This window comes from Python bivittatus, unplaced genomic scaffold (assembly GCF_059951505.1).
Source record: "Python bivittatus isolate LINGU-HERP-01145 unplaced genomic scaffold, Pbiv_v1 ctg000570_np1212, whole genome shotgun sequence".
In the NCBI taxonomy this organism is placed as follows: domain Eukaryota; kingdom Metazoa; phylum Chordata; class Lepidosauria; order Squamata; family Pythonidae; genus Python; species Python bivittatus.
In genome coordinates, this window is record NW_028277097.1 from 7401164 (window position 1) to 7422174 (window position 21011).

Below are 21011 nucleotides of genomic sequence, written 5' to 3' on the forward strand. Positions count from 1 at the left end.
ATCACCAAGAGACGATAAAAATTGTTAGATCTTTGACAGAGTTAAGATTCCCAGCAGATATCAGGATAATTAAAATACCATATTGTTAATGTTACATTGCTTTATGAAAAACTCATCATCTAATGCAGAATTCAGAAGATAGGCCTTATCTCTATCTTCTACTTACTTTTGCTTTTTTCTCTCCTTTTATTCTTACCTAAATACTTTCAACAGAATTACCATGCTCTGATTCCTGAATTTATCTGCAAAGATTTTTTTTTTCTTTACAGACAGTGCAATGTCTTCCCCTCTTTTACTGATTGAGTTACTTTTGAATAAATTGAAGCTTTCTAGTGCTGTGTGTCATCCTAGCAACCTTAAGTGATGCACATCCCATCATACTGATTGATTGATCATATTTATATGGCTGCACATCTCATATAGCATATTCTGGGTGGTGTACAAAACAATCATAAAAACAATTTTTAAAAATATTCAAAAAGTTAAAAAAAATATTGTAAAAGGCTGAGAGAGAGCATCAGATTATAAACAATGGAGCCACCTAATCAAATTATTGTTCCCTTGCGATCCTCAGGCCTTTTGGCACAACCAGGTTTTAAGAGACTTCTGGAAGATCAGGAGAGATGGGGCCCAGCTCACCTCAGGGGATGATGTTCCACAAGGTGGATGCCAAAAGGCTTGTCTCCTGGGTCCCATCAGATGTAACTCCTTAACAGATGGGATCTGCAACATACCTCTTCTGCCAGATCTAATGGGATGGGAGATGTAATTGGGAAGAGGCGGTCCCTCAAATAACCCAGCCCCATGCCATGAAGGCTTTAAAGAGCAAAACCAGCACCTTGAATTGGACCCGCAAGCAAACTGCTAACCAATGCAGTTTGCAGAGTAGCAGTATAATGTGTGCTGCTCTAGGGGGACACATAACTGCCTGCACTGCCACATTCTGTATCAGCTGAAGCTTCTGGATACTCTTCAAGGGCAGCCCCAAGTACAGTGCATTACAGTGGTCTGTTCACCCAGGAGGTGACCAGAGCATGAATGATTGTGAATAAAGCCTCCTGATCCAGGAACGGGCACAACCGGCACACAACATGAAGCTATGCAAAAGCCCTCCTAGCCACAACTACCACCTGTTCTTTGAGGAGGAGTCATGAGTGCAGGAGGACCCTCAAGTTGTGCACCAGATCTGTTTGGGCAGTGCAACCCATTCAGCACCAAAGATGGAATAGTCCCAGAATCAGCAGGCCCAAAAACCTAAAGCCACTCAGTATTGCCAGGATTCAGTTGCAGCTGTTGTTCCCCATCCAGACCCCCACTGCCTTCATGCATCAGGATAAGGCATCAGCAGCATTACTTAATTTGCCGGGGCAGAGATGTATAATTGGGTATCATCAGCCTACTGATGATACCTCACCCCATGGCAATGGATGAGCTCACCAAATGGCTTCATGTAGATATTAAAGAGGAGTGGAGAGAGCACCGAACCCTGTGGCATCCCACACAGTAGGAGCCAAGGGTGGGATCTCTTCCCCCAATCACCAATGACTGGTATTGACCCTGGAGAAAGGAGAACCAGCACCATACAGTGCCATCCACCCTCAATCCCCAGACCCATTCCAGAAGGATTGAGGGTGGTCCATGATGTTGAAAGCCGCTGAAAGACCAAGCAGAGCTAGGATGGATGCACAACCGGCATCCTGCTCCCACCAGAGATTATCTAAAAGCATAGCCAATGTTGTTTCTGTCCCAAACCTAGGCCTGAATCCTAACCGAAAGGGATCCAGATAATCCGCTTCATCTAGGGTCCTCTGGGGCTGTTGTGTAATCACCTTCTCCACCCCTTTCATAAAAAGGGAAGATTAGATACTAGACAAAAATTGTCCAGTATAGTGGGGTCCAGCAATGGTTTTTTGAGGAGGAGACAAACTGAGGCCTCCTTAAGTGGTGAAGGAGCAACCCCTCATCCAAGGAAGTTCACCACTGCTAGAACTCACACAACACCCTAGCTACGTTCCTAGTTCCTTCACTGTTCTCTACTAAGGCCTCATAGCCTCCAGAGATTCTTTGTCTCTTCCAGCTGTTTCATTAGGACCCACTTTACCTTTACAGTACTTTGTTAAAAAAATGTCTGTTTTAAAGGGCACCTCACAACCATAAAAAGAAAATGAAAGTTGGAAATACAGGTAGTCCTTGGCTAATGATGGTAACTGAGACCAGAATTTCTGTCGCTAAACGATGCGGTCATAAAGCACAATGTCATGTGACTGTATCACTTAGTGACTGCAATCCTGACAGTCATCGTTGCCATTGTTAAGTGAGAATCATGGGTCATTAAGCAGGCAGCTCCTTGCAACTTCCTGTCGGCTTCCAACAAGCATAGTCAATGGAGAAGCCAGCTGGATGTCGTGAGTCTTGGGTGGCTTGCAAACAGGCTGGTGGGTGGGTAAGTGGCCTGGTGCAAGTGCAGCCGGGCTGGGGGTGGCTGCTACTGTGGGTGGGAGGGCGTGCAAGCTGTCCTATGTTCCACTGCTCCTGCTTCCCCCAACTGACCTTGGCCGTTGTCTTCCTCCCGCTGCTGACAAGGTGTGCCCAGCCTGGCCCTTCATGAGGTAGCTCCTGGCCATGCAAGGCTTTCTTCCCGAGATCTCATGTGGCCTTCCTGAGCCCTCGCAGGGTTTCCTCATGAGACCTCAGGAAGAAGGCCTCGTGTGGCCAGCAGCTACGACATGAAGAGCCAGGCTGGGCACCCCTCAGTAGCAGCGGGAGGAAGACGATGGCCAAGGTCAGTTGGGGGAAGCAAGACAGCAGGGGCTGCAGAGTGCAGGGGGCCAAAAGGGCAGAGATGGGGGGAAATAGGTGGATAGGGGTTGTTGAAGCACACCCTGCAGTCATAAATGTGGGTGGGCTGCCACGTGCCCGAATTTTGATCATGTGACCACAGGGGCACTCCAACAGCTATAACTTTGAGGACTGGGCATAAATAGAGCCAGTTTGGTCTAGTGGTTAAGGCACCAAGCTAGAAAGCAGGAGACTGTGAGCTCTAGTCCCACCTTAGCCATGAAAGCTGGCTGGGTAACTTTGGGCCAGTCACTCTCTCTCAGCCCAACTCACCTCACAGCGTTGTTGCTGTGGGGAAAATAGGAGGAAGGAGTATTAGGTATGTTCACTGCTTTGAGTTATTTATAAAAATAATAAAGGTGGGATAAAAAAAAATATACCATTCCTTCAGTCCTGTCATAACTTCAAATGGTCACTGAATGAATGAATTGTTAAGCAGGGAGTACCTGTAGCAATTTGTTTAATCTCATGTATTTTAAGTCTCACTTGAAAGCAAATTTTCTGTGTGTGGTAGTCATTACAGTTATGCAAAACATTATACTTTGAAGTATCTCAGAGGTGTGGAATTACATGAAGCATCCCCTCCCAAGTGCAAAACAGAAAGTTTTAAGCGATTTGGACGGAGTCAGAGCTTAAGCACAGTTGCTCTGTTTCAAGTTCTTAATGTGTCCAGATTGCTTAAAACAGCCCAGTTCATGCTCAGAACATTGTGTAAAGTTTTGTCCTTGAACCTTTTTAGAATGAAACATTTTGTAAACCCCTTATGGAAATCATGCTTACATCTTCCTGACCTTTTTTGTATTTTATTGTTTCTTGTTTACCATCTATTCTACCTCCAGTCTGTAATAATATGGGAGATAAATAACTGAAGTCTGTGAGCCAAGCAATTAAACAGTAAATAGTTTAACTGTTTAACAGTAAATAGTGAAAACAGTTATTCATTCAGGTGTAATTTGGCAAAGAAAAAAAGGGGAAATAAATTATTTAAAGCTATTGATATTATTCCCCATGTATTTAATAGTTCTGTATTTTTATTGCATTAAAAACTTGAATACTGTAGCAATGTTTGGAGTGTCTTCTTGGGGGCTACACTGAATATTTTGGGGATCCATAGACAACCCTGGGACAGGAAATTCAAAAGATACAGAGAAAACCTTTTTCTATAGTACAACTACATTGCATTCCCATTTAATTTAAATATGATAGTTTTTCATTTTACTTTTGTTTTGTAAACACAGGACTTGTGTCTATGTGCTTGGCCTAATAGCCAAAACAAAGCAAGGTTGTGATATTCTGAAGCATCATAATTGGGATGCAGTAAGACACAGTCGTAGGCAGCCTTGGCCGGTAGTCCCTGACGATGTGGAGCAACTCTGCAATGAACTCTCTTCTATTCCCAGCACACTTAGCTTGAACTCTGAATCTACCAGTTCAAGACACAACAGTGAAAGTGAATCTGCACCATCAAGTAAGCTATTTGGCAACACTAGTAGCTAACAAATGTTTTGCTCTTTTTTCAGAAAAACATGTAGATTTTGAGGGTGACCTTTTTCTTTGCACGTACTTCATAAACTACAGTGTAGATTAGCTCATGCTAGCTCATAGGTCAATATATTCTCTTTTGCTTTCCTCCTGTTGAGCAGAGATTGCTTAGAATCATGTTGTAAGCCATCAACAGAGTACTTTAAAGCTAATTTGTAATTCTGGTTTATTGTGGACAAAGAACATATTTCCAAATTAGGTTATGCTAAATGATGCTTATTGTCAGTCCAGTCATAAATTAGCAAAGGGATGGGCACACTTTATGGTTGTGAGATGTAGTTGTTGGCTGGTGAATTTAGTTTGCTTGTTTTGCTAGTAGCAATCAGTAGTTCCTTGAGCTAGAAAGGCACCCAGATACACACCACTGTGAACTCATTTTTGGAAAGGATAGTTTAGTTTTTCAAGAACTTGAGATCAACATTAGTTCAGAAACCATATAATTAGCAGTTGCTTGCTTTTTAAGAAGTAAATTGCAAATGTGTGGCAGATCCAGATTGGGACCATGATACAAGAGCTAGTGGGACTTTCAACCTATGTTTGGGCTCCATTCTCAGCACAATTTACTTTTGAAAAATCATTTTTTCATTTGTTAATTATGTGATCAACATCAGAAATACATGAAAATATGGATCTCAAATGCATGTTTAAATAAGAACATTTACGTAAAAGTTTAAGTTGGTGAAGACAGTTTCATAAATAGTTGTCATAATTAATATGCTGAGGGGAGATCCAGGTATTATTGGAGGGGGGAATGTCCTAGGCTATAGGCCTAATTATAAAATGATATTGGTAAATGTTTCCTTTCAACTCCAGGAGATTGTTATATTCTTCTGCCTTTTATAATATAAGAAATCCCCCTACTTGTTGCTTTCATATAATATGCAGCTTTTTTGCAGAACTACCCTTAGTTATCCAAACTGTAATGGATCGAAAATATGAGCACTTGTTTTCATTTCAGGCATGTTCATCTTGGAAGACGATCGGATTGGCAGCACTTCTACTAGTACCTTTTTCCTAAATATCTCAGAAGATGCGGAACAGAATCTCTATGACCGTACTGGGCCCTTGAAGGATAAAGATCGCAATCCCTTCCCCTTTTTCTCCTCCCGCAGACTGGTCAAGAATCGCATCTTGAATTCTCTTACCCTACCCAATAAAAAGCAGAGGAGCAGCAGTGATCCTAAAGGAGGCAAGCTGTCTTCCTCAGAGAACAAGATGGGCTTAAGGCGAAATCGGACAGTAACAGAACCTTGCAGCAGCATGGATTTTACACGGGGGGATGACTTCACCCCAGTGTTCAAGGTTCCTAAAATTCACACTCTGAAACTAGAAACTTCATTTGTTGGGAGCAAGCACAGTGAAGATGCAGATAGTACCCCAAGTATTGGTGAGAATGACCTTAAGCTTCCCAAAAGTCTTGGCCATGAAAATCATAGGGAAAACACCAGCCGAGAGAGACTAATAGAAGTTACAACACAGACTCATTTCAAAAGTCGTAGTTTGAGTTTCAATACAGATACTACTACAAGTGGCATAAGTTCAATGAGCTCAAGCCCCTCCCGAGAGACTATGGGAGTGGACTCTACCAATATAGACACTGACTGTGGGAGCTTAAGTACTGTGGTGAGTACCAAGACTATTAAAACAATTCAGTGTTCAACCCCACAATCTAACCACCTCCCTCTGTCAAAATCAAATTCTGTCTCCCTGGTACCACCAGGGTCTTCGCACACGCTTCCCCGGAGAGCACAATCACTAAAAGCTCCTTCCCTTGCTACTATAAAAAGCCTAGCTGACTATAATTTTAGTTATACCAGTTCTCGAGATGCTTTTGGATATGCAACGCTGAAACGCTTACAACAGCAGAGGATGCACCCTTCTCTGTCACATTCTGAAGCCCTAGCTTCTCCAGCAAAGGATGTGCTCTTCACAGACACAATCACAATGAAATCTGGTAGTCTAGAGTCTCGACTAACACCCAACCGGTAAGTCTGTCATCTTCTGCTTTTCTTCCCTAAAATTGTGTTATCATGGGAGAGAAATTGTTTATAAGGAAATACTGTTCCCTTTATTGTCTTGGTGCATTTTGAGGAAGATTGTTTTTCAGGATAAAAAGTCCCCTCTCCTGAAGCAGCTGTAAGGGGTAAAGATGGTGAAGGGAGAATTAGCATGGCTTAAACCAGATAGAACAACTGTGTAATCATGGACAGGTGGATTCCAGTTTCAAGGCTGGGAAAAGACAGTCAAAAGTCCATTGACTTTAAAAGGTGAAAGGAAAAGGCATTAAGATTTAGATACCTAGGGTTTGATTTCTGTGTTTGGTAGCAGGCAGATCTTGTATATGTATATGCTGCCTTTCTTGTCTGCAGTGAAACAAATTATCTAGCAGTATGAAGTCCTTGAAGTTACTGCTGCTATCTAGTTCCTGAATGTGGAGTGGAGCTTCTGGAAAACCAGAGGTTTATAGTTAAAAAGGGCTTGAAGTCTGCTCCAACCTGAATAGCCTTGCTCATAATTCATTTTTGAATGAATTAATAATTTTGATAAAATGCTTTTCTCCAATGTTAGTAAAAGGTACAGTATTTGGAGTAGAATACCCTTCTTGATATTCTTTGCATTTAGGTTTTGAGCTGTTCTCTGATCATCTTGTTTTTTAGAGGCATTAATAGCTCATGATTCCAAGTGAATGAAGAATGAACTAGGAAAGTTGGGGATGATCCATGCTGGCTACAGGGGAGTGTTGCCTATATAGCAGAATTCTCCTTTGACATGTTCATAGTAGCAACTTGTGTGTGTCCACGTGTGTGTGTCAAACAGGCAAGGTGGTTGCAGCAGTGCTGTTGAAGGCCCTCCCTTTGTACATATGTGTGATGTCAGTGCACGTACCAAAGGAGTGTGGCTTGGTTTGTGCTGCTATGATCACCATCTTTTTTCTCATTTTGTCTCTCATAGTTGAGGTATACCTATGATGAAAATTACAGGCCTCTCTCATCTTTTTAAGTGGGGAACTTGCACAGTTGGTGGCTAACTAAATACGTTTTTGCCCCACTGTACAACTGAAAAATAGTTTTACATATATGTGAATTTATCCAGTTTAGAGAAGGCTGTCATTATGTTCAGAGGAAGAAACCCTCTGGCAGGATGCTGAAATGGTTCAAAGGGGCAATGACAAACCTCCCCTTACAATTGTTTTCTCCCTACTTCACATCAACACCAATATTTTAAAAAAGAATAAATAAACTAAATAGCAGAAAGATGTTTTAATGACCCCCAGTCCTACAAACCCTTCCCCATGTCTTTATTTTCTCCTTTGGGCAAGGAATCCTTTTATGCATACTTAGGCAGGAAAGCATATCCTCCCTGGTTTGTTCCTGGGGGCCCAGTAAGCTGTGGCAGATGCAGACAATGCCAGGGATCCTGCAGAGCCAAGTAAGACCTCTGCACTGGACTATTCACGCAAATGCCAGTGTATACATATGTGGTGGTGGCTGCTAGGTGGGCTCAGGATCTTTCAGTTCTGGGGATATTGGTGGCTGAGAGGGACCACACGGGTGGACCTGGGAGCACTTTCTCTGCTTTGCAATATGGCCCCTGTCTCTCACTAGTGAGGAAAGATGCTAGGGGAAGCTACAGCACAGTTCTGTAGGCTGAGGCTGAGGGATATCAAAATTTATGGGAGAAGGAAAATACAAGAGGAAGCTGCAGCTCTGGTTGAGTAGCTGGGCAGCTCTGGGTGACAGGGAAAATCGAATAGGGACACATCTAAAGTAAGTATGTGGGTTATGGGGTGAGAGCATTTATGGGTAACTTACAGAGATCATAGCAGCATTGAGAAATAACAACAATCAGCCTCATTGTCTTTGGCAGATACTATATGTTTATCTGTGATTTCCATACATTTAACAAATAGTATGTTATTTCATAACCTGATCATAAATGGAAAAAGTAATAGTTCCTAGTTGTGTCATTCTTTAACTTAAAGGATTTTTTAAATTGTAATGTTAGGTGCAATTCTTTATGAAAATGATTAAAATTGAAATCCCACTCTCATCTAAATTGCTTGACTGACAATGAGCTTGTTACTCTTAAGTTCACAATGATGTATATGAAAATGTTGACAGCCTGCTTTGCTGATTAGATACTCTTTATAATTGTCTATCTCCTCAATAATTTGTTTAAATTGAATAAAGGATAAATATAAATTGTTTTGAACCGAGATATTAATGCTTTGCCAAATTATATTCAGTAATCAGAAAATACCTTCTCTTCCAACTTTTTAATAAGACAGTTTATTGTCACCTTTACTTGGCAGTAATGAATAAAAACTAAAAAATAATTGAATTTAGGAAGGGTTTTTTCAGTGTGTGATAACTGACCCTTAAACTGAAATCTTAACATTAGTTAAGTTTCAATCAGCCACTACCTCCTGATGAGGAGTAATTATCCCGGAATGATCATTTCAGTAATCAGATGGAATACTGAACTATTTTAAATACATTTGAACTGGTTCAGAATAATTGAACAATACTAACCAGTCTAAATTAGCATCTAAACTGAAATGAAACTAGAGAAGTAGGAAATAATAGGTGAACCTAAGCCAGAGTAGAACCCAAGTTTACTTCTTTAAAATTAAGATACTTTCTAAATAGCAGTAGGGCCTCTACGCAGTGCAGTGTGTGCTTCAATTGTCCTAAATAATTTAGGAGCAAATAAATATTAAGCAATATATTGTTTATGTACTTTTTTTTTTTTTTTGGTTCCTTCAAGTCCTGGTGACTGCAAGGACTAGTCCCTATAGTTTTTGTGGCAAGTTTTGGAAGTGGTTTACTATTATCTTCTTCCTAGGGCTGAGAAAGAATGACTAAACCAAGGTCACCCAGCTGGCTTCATGCCTAAGGCAGGACTAGAACTCATGGTCTTCTGGTTCTAGTCTGGTGCCTTAATCACTACACCAAACTGGCTCTTGCACTAAAATTAGCTATGATATTTTAAGATATTGTGCTGATTATAATAAAGCCAGGACTGTGATTCTAAGTATGTTCCTTCTATGCTATTATAGGTTCATGAGAGCTTTAAGCTATGCATCATCTCTAGATAAAGAAGATTTATTAAGTCCTATAAACCAAAATACACTGCAGCGTTCTTCTTCTGTTCGTTCCATGGTATCTAATGCTACCTATGGTAGCTCAGATGATTACATTGGACTTGCTCTCCCAGTTGATATCAATGAAATATTTCAGGTATGTGCACAATATTTTTGTCTTAAGTGAGGGCATATTAATATTAACTACTGTGATGTTATTCTGTATGAAACTCTTAATTTCATCCCTAGTAATATATAGAGCAATTTACTACACTTAGAGGAATATTGTTGAATGTTAAATACTTAACACTGTTTTCTATAGCTACACAGCTCACGTATTCCCAGAAATAACAACTGTTTCTAAAACTTGATCTGTATAATTTTTCACTTTAAAATATTTCAGGTAAAGGAAACCCCATATTTCCAGAAGAAAACTACACCTTCATTTGATGATCGGGGCACTCGAGTCTTTGCCCAGGATGCCACAGGTACATTTCCTTTTCTATTCTCTTTTGGCTTATATGGTTACCCGCCACCTTTGCTAAGCTATCCTCTTTTAGGAAGAAAGAGGTTATTGCCAACTGCTGATTTCTAAGCCCTGTGATTTGAAATATGACAGTCATGCTCCAAATCACAGACTTCAGGACTCTTATTTCCAAGGGTATATTCAAAGCATATTGTGGTTTATACTCAAAAGGATCTGTCTTCATACAGGTAAAAAATGAGACATGGGGAGGTAATCCATGGTAGGACATTTTTCTATAGGGTCTTAATTTTGCATATCTCACAAAGTCAGGATTGTATCACACTACCAGAATATGCCCCAGTAGAAGCCTGGCTTGCCTGAAACGTTCTCTGGAATCACTTGATAAATGAAGGATTGGCAACACTTTTTTAGTGTTGGGCAAGACCCATGGAAATGTGTAAACAGACATTTATTGCAGTGTGTTTACTTTATGTGGCTACAGCAAAATTCCCTTTAACAACTGAAATTTACCCAGATGTGGGCTTATTTTCTGCATGCCTTAAAAATATTACTTATAAGAATGAATTGCAGAAGGTGCTATTGTATTGCCTTATTACATTATAGTTTCTCTTGCTTAACAAAATACCTCCAGGTTTGCCATGTGGGTCTGCTGAGCTTGTAAAGAGTCCCTTCCAGATGCTTCGTCAGCAGATAAGTCTTACGGAGATCATGAACACAAGTCGTTCAGATGCCTCCCAGTTCCTAGAAAACATGGAAGACACCGGACTCCAAGAACACACTGAAGATAATTGTCTCTATTGTGTTTGTACACACATCCTAGATTATCAGCATAATAACAAACTGAACTCTGCATATAGTCACACAGGTTAGTGCCACTAGGTCTGCTTCAGTCAGACAACTCTATCCTGACCTGCAGTAATTAGGACATGGAAGCTTTGTCCATTCTGCTTCAGTTTTCTGATGCTGTTTCAGACAGAATTCCAAAATTTATTTCATAATCTTGAAAGCTAGAAATCTTCGTTGAATGCTTAACTTCTCAGGGTGGCAAATCCTATGGAAATTAACATTTTCTCGTTGTTGTTGTTGTTTTGATGCCTACAGTGCCAGCATCATAAATTCATCATCAAAATACTTTTCTTTTTCTTGCATTCTTATCCAAACAGTAATTCATATTTGGTTGGATTGTTTCTAACCTATTCAGTTCTGTATCATGTTTTTTTTTCTTCTATGTAAATTATGTATATCATGCTGGGGTTTTTTTCTTCTATGTGAATTATTCCATTCATCTTATATCAAACTTTATCAGAATTTTCAGACATTCCTTATTCAGACTGGTGTGGAAAGGCTATGCATAATCATTTGGATGTGGTTTCACATTCCTCGAAGTTTTCTGGAATTTCAGGATGTAGTGATGCTGTATCCCATGGATCAGCTAGTAGTACCAAGAGTACTGATCTCATCATGGGTGAGTGATTTTTCATAAAGTTTGCTTCTGACAAGCTGTTGTTGCGTGGATGTTGGATGCTTTCACCAGAAATCCCAGCTTTGCGCCCTGCTTCTTAACACCTGGATATCAATGTGATGTGTGTGCTGTTTGAGGCCATCCAGGCATCACTAACTCTCCCACCTTCTCCACAATTTATGCTTTTATCTTTCCCCTCTGTATATGGTTTGGGCTTTTGGTTCTCACCTTTAGTTCATCCCACCTGTTTTCTCATGGTCTCTTTATCATGAGTAAGTATGTCCACTTGAACGAGAAGAAGTAATGTTTGTACTGACAATAGCTTTTACACCCATTGGCCTGTATCTTTAAAATATATAGCAGGCTTTGTCAGTGTTATCCAGTGATATTTCAGTCAATACAAATACTATATCAAGTTAACATAATATCAAATTTATTTTTCTCAAGGCATGAAATCGATCCCAGATGATACTCCAGTATGCCGCATACTACTGAGAAAGGAAGTCTTGCGATTAGTAATCAACTTGAGTAGCTCGGTAGGAACTAAAGGTCATGAAACAGGTCTCTTGACGTAAGTGAAACTTCTTCCATTTTTTTAGCTTTTACAAGTAGTATTCCTTTTGTCTTTGGGGATGAAATTGTTTCACCCTTCACACAAATCAGTTCTGTGTAGAACTTGGAAAGGGAAAACGTATAGGTGTACTTCTGGCACTGCTTAGCTCCATCTCAAAATAGAACTCACAGTAATGTTAGAAATTATACAGTTGAATTTAATAATGTTATTATAAAAAAATAAATGATACAGTTGAAAGGACTAAGTTGACTGCAAGGAATTGCTCGGGGTTATGCCCATCTTTCTACTTTTTCTCACTTGCCAGTCCATAATCATAGGCACATTTAGATGAGTTGACAACTGTGGGAGAGATTTCCGTTGGGAGAAATGCTGAAGTGATGGCTGATCAGCAATACATTTTGCTGGAAGCGATGTGGGAAAATTATGAATATTTCTTCATAATTTTCCCCACATCACTTCCAGCAAAACGTATTGCTGATCATAGTTTCAGAGTAAGCAGGTATTAATAATGGCATTAATTTATCAATCAAGCTTCAGTAGTTGAGATCTGTGTCAATTTCATCTTATAAATCTTTAAATGCCAGAACCTATTAAATTCCAGTCTGTTTTTGTCTACATGAGATACATGTTATCTGCATATTCAGTTCATTCCAGATACATTTTGATGCAGCACTATCACTCTATGAGCCAGTTTGGTCTAGGGGTTAAGGCATCAGGCTAGAAACCAGAGGTTGTGAGTTCTAATCCCACCTTAGGTACTAAGCCAGCTAGGTGACCTTGGGCCAATCCCTTTCTCTCAGCCCTAGAAAGGAGGTAATGGCAAACCATTTCTGAAATCTTGCCAAGAAAATTGCAGGGGCTAGTCCAGGCAGTTGCCAGGAATGGAAAAAACCTGACTTGAAGCTCCCCCCCCCCAAAAAAACCCCTATCACTCTAGAGTGTGTAAGAGCCAGTAAGAAGGAAGTAACTATCTTGGCACTGAATCACCTTTCTTGTAGCCATCACATGTTGTGGTATTTGTGAAAGCATGACCTTTGATATTTGGATTAGTTTCCTTCAAGCTTTTTATTCAATTTTATTTATTTGTGTTGTGTATTTGTGCATATTTTATTTCAAATGCTTATTTCTCAAGATTTGCCTGATTATCAGATTCATGTCTCAAGTTATATTATAAAACTTCATACTACTTTGATGGAACATCTTTAAAAGATATGTTTCCTTGTTCTTTCTGATTCAGAATTAAAGAGAAGTTTCCCCAAGCATTTGATGATATATGCCTTTACTCTGAAGTGTCCTACTTGCTAGCTCACTGCACTTTTCGATTACCATCTAGACGGTTCATTCAAGAACTCTTTCAAGATGTACAGTTTTTACAGGTGAGTAGAATTAAAATCTAATGAACTCTGAAATGTGGGCACTGAGTTAGTGCCCCGTATAAGTTGTCTTGAAAACTCAATACGCTGTTTTCTTCTAGATGCATGAAGAAGCAGAAGCTATTTTAGCCTCACTGGCAAATCAACAAACAGATAACCCATCAACTGAATCCTGACCTCTTGTTTTCTATGGTGTGGTAAATGTGAAGTTACTAGTAGCATTCAATAACATCTAACTGACTGGGCAACAGAGAAGTATCATCTTCTGAATAGTTCCAGGAGTTCTGGTACATGAAATTGGATGCTCAGTTGCAGAATCTTTCTTCAATGGAACTTGCTTCCAAAGCCATCTGAGCCCTGAGGGGAATTGTTAAAACAATGAAAGTAACAAGATATGCAAGAAGAATGAAGCACCAGACACTTATGCAGGTTTTCATTTCACTTATTTTTAAATGCAGTGTCACAAAAATAGAGGACAAAGTACACAGGACCTGGTTTACATGGTTGACTTTTGACTTCCGTTTTGGACAGAGTTGATGCCTTGCTTGTTTACCCTGGATTTTAGAGACATGGTATCTTAAGCTGTATCCCATTGTCATCAATGGAGCATGCTGTAACCATGACAGCAGGGGATTAATTAGGGGCTTTCCGTGATATATTTCTTAATTTTTCTGAACACTACTTGGACAATTTCTGCTCTCAGAGAATCTTCAGTAACTTTGGGGGTAACCTTAAATTATTTTATTGTTATAATATTAGCAGTCTGTCCAGTTTTGTTGCAGTTTCATGTAATTATGTGTAAACTGAACCAATTAAGGAATTTCACTACAGTTTGAGTTAAAACACACACACACCAATCCCCTGGAATCAGATTTCCCTCCATGTAATGCATGCATTTTAATGGGGTGTTGTACATTAATGCTCACCCAGTATGTTAATTGATTGTCTAAATGTAAATCTTAAAAACAATTATTTCTGTCAGATAAATCAAGTAAAATTAATACCTATTGCTGCTTTTAATCAAGAAAAATGCAAAATAATAATTTCACATTCCATGGCTTTAAATTTACTCCTAATCATTTGCTTCAGTCATACACATAAAAGATTAATGGCAAGATAATACCAATAATTGTAGTGAAAAGCCTTAAACATGCAGTGTTGAAGTGCTACGTTGCTATAATTCAGAGGTCTTTTGGATAAAATTTGCACAAATTGCATAATGGTGACAATATGTAGGTCCATTCTCCCCAGTCTCAAATTTATGCAAGGGTGGAGTTGAAACAAATTGAATTTATTTCCAAGCTGAAAAGGCTCTTTTAGAATCAAATAACTGATACCTGGAAACCTGTATGTACAAATGTATAATTGTTTTGTTTACAAAACCTATAGTGCACTGGGTTACTTGGTCATTTCTTGTGTATGAAAATAGTTCAGGTAGACTGTACTGGGAATATGTCCATCAAAATTTATCTCCCCTTAAAAGTATGCAAAGATTTGCTCGTCAAGATGAAATTAGCTCAGTTTTACATATATTTTTAACTGAGCATAATTAACATGCTAATATATATATATATGGGTAGGAATTTGTTCGTAGAGGCATAAAATGTTATGTACTGAACCTAGACATTCTAGCTTACATTTGTTATGAAAGCTAGAATGTCTAGGTTCAGTATATTGTCATATCAAAATTTTGCTCCCCATGGAAGAAAGTAAATGCCACCATTACAGTCATAGCATTGTCTAAGAAAGATGAAGAAAGAGTTTATCTGTGAATTGAATCTTCAGCACTACTAATCATAAGTAAAATCTTACACAGTTGAAGAGACAAAGGATTGATAGCTCCTTATGCATAAAACTCAAAGCAAGTTTTTTCCCCAACACCCTGAAATGACCAGGCAGGGCATCTGGAGCTTACTGAATTAGATCAGAACTTTTTAAAATTCTGCTCCTCACAAAAATTAGGCCCTGCATCCTTAGAATAAATCTGGAATTCTCTTCCTGCCACTTTGGCTGGAACTGTAATAACTCTACCGCTCTGTGATCCACAGGTGTAAGTACTAATGGGTGGGACACTTTCCAGAGTGGTATTTTTCATGCTAGACAAGCAGAAAGCAGAATGAAGGAACTGGCCTCAACAAAAGAGAGTCAGCTCACCCTAATTGGTCTATATCTGTAATTCCCAAAAGAAAGTTATCTCGAAGACACCTGAGTTAATTTGTATTCTAGCTTCTAACTTACTTCTCAAGAACAAGTCACTCAACAGATAAGGACCCACAAACAAGGTACAGGCCACTCTACATACAGAATGTGGGACACAGTTATTATGGATGAAGCATTTTCTTCCTCTTTCTAAAATCTTTTAAGGAAATACATGCCTTCTACCTCCAAGCAGAAGTTTACATTACCTCTTTATACTGCTTTGAACATATTCTAAGTGGGAGTACATCAGAATAATGTTTGAGTCAGTCTAATCCTCCTTAAAGTATTGGGGTATGTTACTATGGTACATAGACAAGGCAGTATGGATAACCTAGAAAATTGCCATAAGGAGTTTTAAAATTCCAGCCCAGGGCTGAAGAATCTTAAGGGGAGATCATAACGTTTTGCTGTTATGTTTCTAGACGTGAAATTTGAGTATCCGTTGAGAATGTGCTTACTTATCTCTCTAGTTTAGTGATCATTTAGCAGCTAAACAACTGAGGAAAGGAGGAATTGGAGAAATTTCAAATATTTCATTCTCAGGTAGGGCTAGCTCTTTAAATACAGTATTTAAGTTGGTGAGCCCCCCTCCCCCCAATTTCTGTTCTTTCGGGTTTTCGATTTAGGGACTACAGGAGGGAATAAGGTGCTCTCTGCTTGTTTTTCTGAACCATGGAACAAAGTTCTATGTTGGGAATAGCAGCAGATATAATTCAGAAGTATGTGCCAGTAAGAGTCTAGATTTCAGTATCTTCTCCTCCTATGACACTGTTTGGCAAAATCATATTACAATAATTTATGGAACATCTGGAGAGCCATGAAGTTAAAGTAGTTCCCTGATTTCTATGAGAACCACCTGAGGAAAAAATGGGAGAAGTGGGTCAGGAGAAAATAAAAGAAGGGCTTCAGCTGCTTTAATGCCTGCATATGGTCATCATACAGAGTTCATTAATAATTATCCATCAATATTTAGAGATGCTTTGATCTTAGATAAAACTCGTGTGCAGAACCAAAATGCCAGCCACAGTAGACCAAATGGTAGTGTAAATTCCAAAGGATTAATACAATACTTCCAGTAAAAAAAAGCAAATAACTGATTGTACATAGTAGTTATGAATGCTACCTCAGTTACGATAGAGTAATAAGATCTATAGATCGGTAACTCTAAGTGAAGTTAATTCATTTATCCTGTGTTTTGCATTTTTGCTTTCAAAACAAAAGTAGATGAGAAAGTTTTGTTTAAAACAAAGATGGTTGAGTTTTCAAGCTACAGCTGTTACTGAAGAAATATTATATTTACGGTGAAAAATTAAAAAATAAATTCAGTTAAATGTACGAATATACCCACTTAGATAATAATGCATAGGTGTAATGTTTTGCCATTAGGAAGGAAGGAAGGAAGGAAGGAAGGAAGGAAGGAAGGAAGGAAGGAAGGAAGGAAGGAAGGAAGGAAGGAAGGAAGGAAGGAAGGAAGGAAGGAAGGAAGGAAGGAAGGAAATGAATTTTGGCTTCCATTCAGAATATTGCCCCAGAACAGCTGACCTTAACTGTATGGGCGACAGCATCACAAAAAATGGCAAAGAAACATTAAGTGAATTTGGATCTATGTATCAAAATACAGATCAACAGTGGCTGTAGTATCTAAACTGATGTTTCTTCTGTATGATGTTATACTTAATTTGTTAATCAATTTGTTTAACAGAACACACCTGGAATCTGGGTAGAAATTCATGTATTTTGAATTTGTTTTACTTACCTGACCGAGTTTCACAAGGCCAGTGGCTAGCTTCTTACATTGATGCACCTCTTTGTACCTGTAAAGCCACATACAGCTCAACAGCTCCTGCACTTGGCAAGCAGAACAAAAAGGCTTATGGAGCCCCATTTGATTGCCGTTGGGTGATGGGTTGCTTTCAGCTTAGGTACTTCTCTGAAGCAATTTCTCCTTGATCACTAAACCCAAAATTTGGATAATGGTACCTGAGTAAATACAGTAAAACATGAAACAGGTCTACGCATGCAGTACAAATTATAAGTATGATGGGAATGGTATCAGGGCTGCGCATGCTGCTAAAATGGTTTGGCAGAAGCATTTCCAACCTCACACAAGCATAGCAGCCATGTCTTTTTTCAAGCTTGGGCTTTAAGAATTAAAGACACATTAAAGCAGCAGCAGCAGCAGCAACTTTTTTTTCAGGCTGTCACGGAAGTTTTAATGAAGAAGAGAGAGGTGTTGTGCTTACACCTGCATGGGGTCCACAGCACTTCTTTGGAATCATTTTCAAATAACGCACAGCCCTGATATCATTGTCATTTTGGTAGGCTCAGATGGCCTACCAGTCCAGAAATGCTGCACAAAGAAATTCCTACATAAATGCTCCCTCCCATTATTGAAAGGGTTAAATAATTTGCAGAGATGTTTAATGCTCGCAACTGCTTCAGAATGGACCCTCAGAGCATGTTGCTATGTTTTGGGAATATATTGGGAGATAGGACAGCCTCCTTCCACGCACCTCCCCAGCCATAAACACTGGCAATTATTTGAACATGGGATATTTAAAGAGGCCTTCTTAGAGTATTTATGTGTGGTGGGAGAAGGAGAGTGGAAGAGATAACAGGTTATGAATGACAAAACATAACTCTCATTTTCTATCTTCCTTATATTCCTGGGGAAAAAAGAACAAATAGTGTGAACAAACTATCAGAGTGGTTCTTCACATTCAGCATCTCCATCTCTATTGATACAGGCCCCAAAGTACCTTGATTTTTACATAAGTTTACAAAACAAATAACTTTTCTTCATATTTCCCAAGGAGCATAGATTTGAATATTGTATCCTCTCTGTTTATGTCAAAGGACCTCAATTTCTACCAACTCCCTTCTCCCATTGCAACCTTTCACATAGTTCACAAGAGTCCTTCAGACCACAGATTTTGGGGGAATCACAAAAGTTCCATTTGTATGTTCCATTCACAGAATGATCCCAGGTCCTATTTTATAGCAACAGCAGAGAGTCATGTGTCCTATAAAAATAGGCCAAGAACTTAAAGACCTTAGATTAATAAAAGATAGATTTAAGTATTAATCCTCCTTGCTCATGAGGACATAAAGTACATAGGTTGGCCTCCAACATTTGCCAAGTGAAATATACCTGCCAGCACACACAGGATCATTGGATCTGTATCCATACATTTTGGGTCCTTCTGCATTTAAGTTATTCCCTGAATAGGACTATTAGGAACTCAGTTTACAAAACATGTTGTAATAACTAATCTGAACTATTGTGAATCAACAATAAAAGCTCTTCAGATATGACATAATTGCAGTCAGCCACACAGTTCTGTAGCCTTCCTAAACTTGGTCATCCCCAGTAATGGTGGACAGTACCCTTCATCCCCAATCCTCACGTGCAATAGTTAGAGGCAATGAGTTGCAGTTTATATCATGGAAAGATTATACGCAGTATAAAGAAAGAATACAGGATAACATTTTTGCAAAGTTAATATCCCATTTGTAACATGAACATTAATTTTGGACAGAGGGGGCATAATCCAACCAAGCAAAGCAATTCTAAGGTTTAGGAGTGCTTACTTAAGTTGACTCTTGCCTTGAATGTGTAAATCCTTTCTGTATAATCAAGGGAAATTAAACTCTCCCTTGAATATTGTCTCTTGCAATAATCCTAATTATCCTTTGTGTTTGTGTGTGTGCGTGTGTATGTTTTGCCCTTTTGGGTGGGGTAACATGACACTGTAAATTGGCAAGGTCGCGCCCCCCCCCCTTATTGTACCTTGGAAGCTACAGTGCTGGCTTGGAGGTATACTCGTGATAATGGGAACATAATCATATGTTTCTAACACATATCCCTGTTAGAAATTATCTAGAAATGGTAGCCTTATCTTGATTTTTTAGAATTTTAGTTAGGATTACTGTATCTTCTTAAGATCCAGATTTGCTACATGTTTTTGTTAACTTTTTACTTTCAGTAAAAAGTAAAGAATGTGGTTTTCCTTAGGACTATTTTTGTAAAATAGCTGGATAGCAATGCTACAGCATGCAGAAATTGCACTTTTTTGCCTGACTTGCTTATAAAATAGACACTATTTAATTTGGGGGGAAATGTAATTTATGCCAAAAAGAAAAAGGTAACTTGCTGCCATTTTGCCACTGCATAGGTTAGAGTAGCACAAAATGCAAGAACTGGGGGGTGGGGACGATTTGTAGATATAATAATTGTGGAGGATGGGGAAATATGCTTTGGATAGTAGATGCCAATAACCCAAATGATGCATGGGTTGGAAATTATGTAAATTAGTCATTCAGAGTGGGTGGGGGGAGAGATGATGGAAAGACTCATTTTCCCTATCCCGTATGGTCAATTTTCCATATATGTATATGTATTAGTTGACAAGCTGCTACATATTTGGAGGTTCTATTGTTTGTAGGTCACTGAATGAACTTTGAAATCTGATTTATATTATATACCTGTAACATAGAAAGAAAAAAGTATTTATATATTTTCTGTATGACAATTTCATTGAGCTGTGTATAATTTTAAAGAGGCTTTGTCCCAAAAAGGTTCTGCTCACCTTGATTCTTTTTTGTTGTTTTCATTGGTTTGGAATTTTGTTTTGTTTTGTATAGTGTGTACAGTTCACGTCTATGAATATTAAAGGCCTCCTAAAGCATTATCTTCCTATCAAAAGGGATGCATTGTTAATAAAATGGACTTTAAACATCTTACAGTTGTCTTGCTGTCTGTCAGATGTCAATTTTGCTGTCCCAAAGTCTTTTCACACTGCATGTTGAGTAATAAACTCTTAGTTTCTACTATTGGAAATGGTTATTCCTAGATATTAATAATTTAATTTTGAATACTGTAGGCTGTCTTTAATAAATTCTGGACTTCTCTCATTATGGTCCCCTGGTGTTGCCCTGGGGATTACTTCGGCATTAAAATCAAATCTGAGTCAATATCATTTGGTTGCAATGATACTGTAGTAGAATTAGGAGCAAGAAAAGGAATCTTCACCAATGAAGTTCTTCATTTAGGTGCTTACTCTCTAGTTGCTCTCCCAGCACATACTAACTGCCCTGCTTCAGACAGCTAAAGACTCTTGGCAACATTCTGTTTCAGTACTGTTAGCATTCAAAAAATTCAGGAAAATTGCTGATTTATTTTCCAGTATCCACTTCATTGATGTTAAATACAGATCAATGAAATTAAGTGTGATGCCCACTTCTGTACCTACAGATGAGGAAGACAGAACAATTGTATTTAAAAGGCTTATATGTCTGCCCAACCCATCATGTGACTGTAGACAGCTAAAAACAACTTCAAACAGCAATAACACAAAATAGTTATAACGACAGTAAGTGCAATGCCATGCTGCTGAGTCTGGCTCAAAATCTTCCATAACATCCTGGCCCAGGGCTTAGAGGAAAAGCCAGTT

The 21011-nt window shown here is 38.9% G+C and overlaps 1 protein-coding gene across 4 annotated transcripts in view; it reads left to right on the forward strand.

The window, feature by feature from the left end:
- Window positions 1-20298, forward strand: part of RICTOR (RPTOR independent companion of MTOR complex 2) — a 67931-nt gene extending 47633 nt beyond the window's left edge. For all 4 annotated transcript variants that reach the window (XM_088152695.1, XM_088152696.1, XM_088152697.1 and 1 more), the window contains 9 exons: window positions 4077-4306; window positions 5339-6365; window positions 9440-9620; window positions 9867-9951; window positions 10582-10815; window positions 11257-11415; window positions 11860-11983; window positions 13224-13362; window positions 13461-20298. In XM_088152695.1, the coding sequence (XP_088008821.1) occupies window positions 4077-4306; window positions 5339-6365; window positions 9440-9620; window positions 9867-9951; window positions 10582-10815; window positions 11257-11415; window positions 11860-11983; window positions 13224-13362; window positions 13461-13535 (2254 nt within the window). In that variant the 3' untranslated portion in view covers window positions 13536-20298. The remainder of the gene's footprint in view (window positions 1-4076; window positions 4307-5338; window positions 6366-9439; window positions 9621-9866; window positions 9952-10581; window positions 10816-11256; window positions 11416-11859; window positions 11984-13223; window positions 13363-13460) is intronic.
- Window positions 20299-21011: the final 713 nt, after the last annotated feature.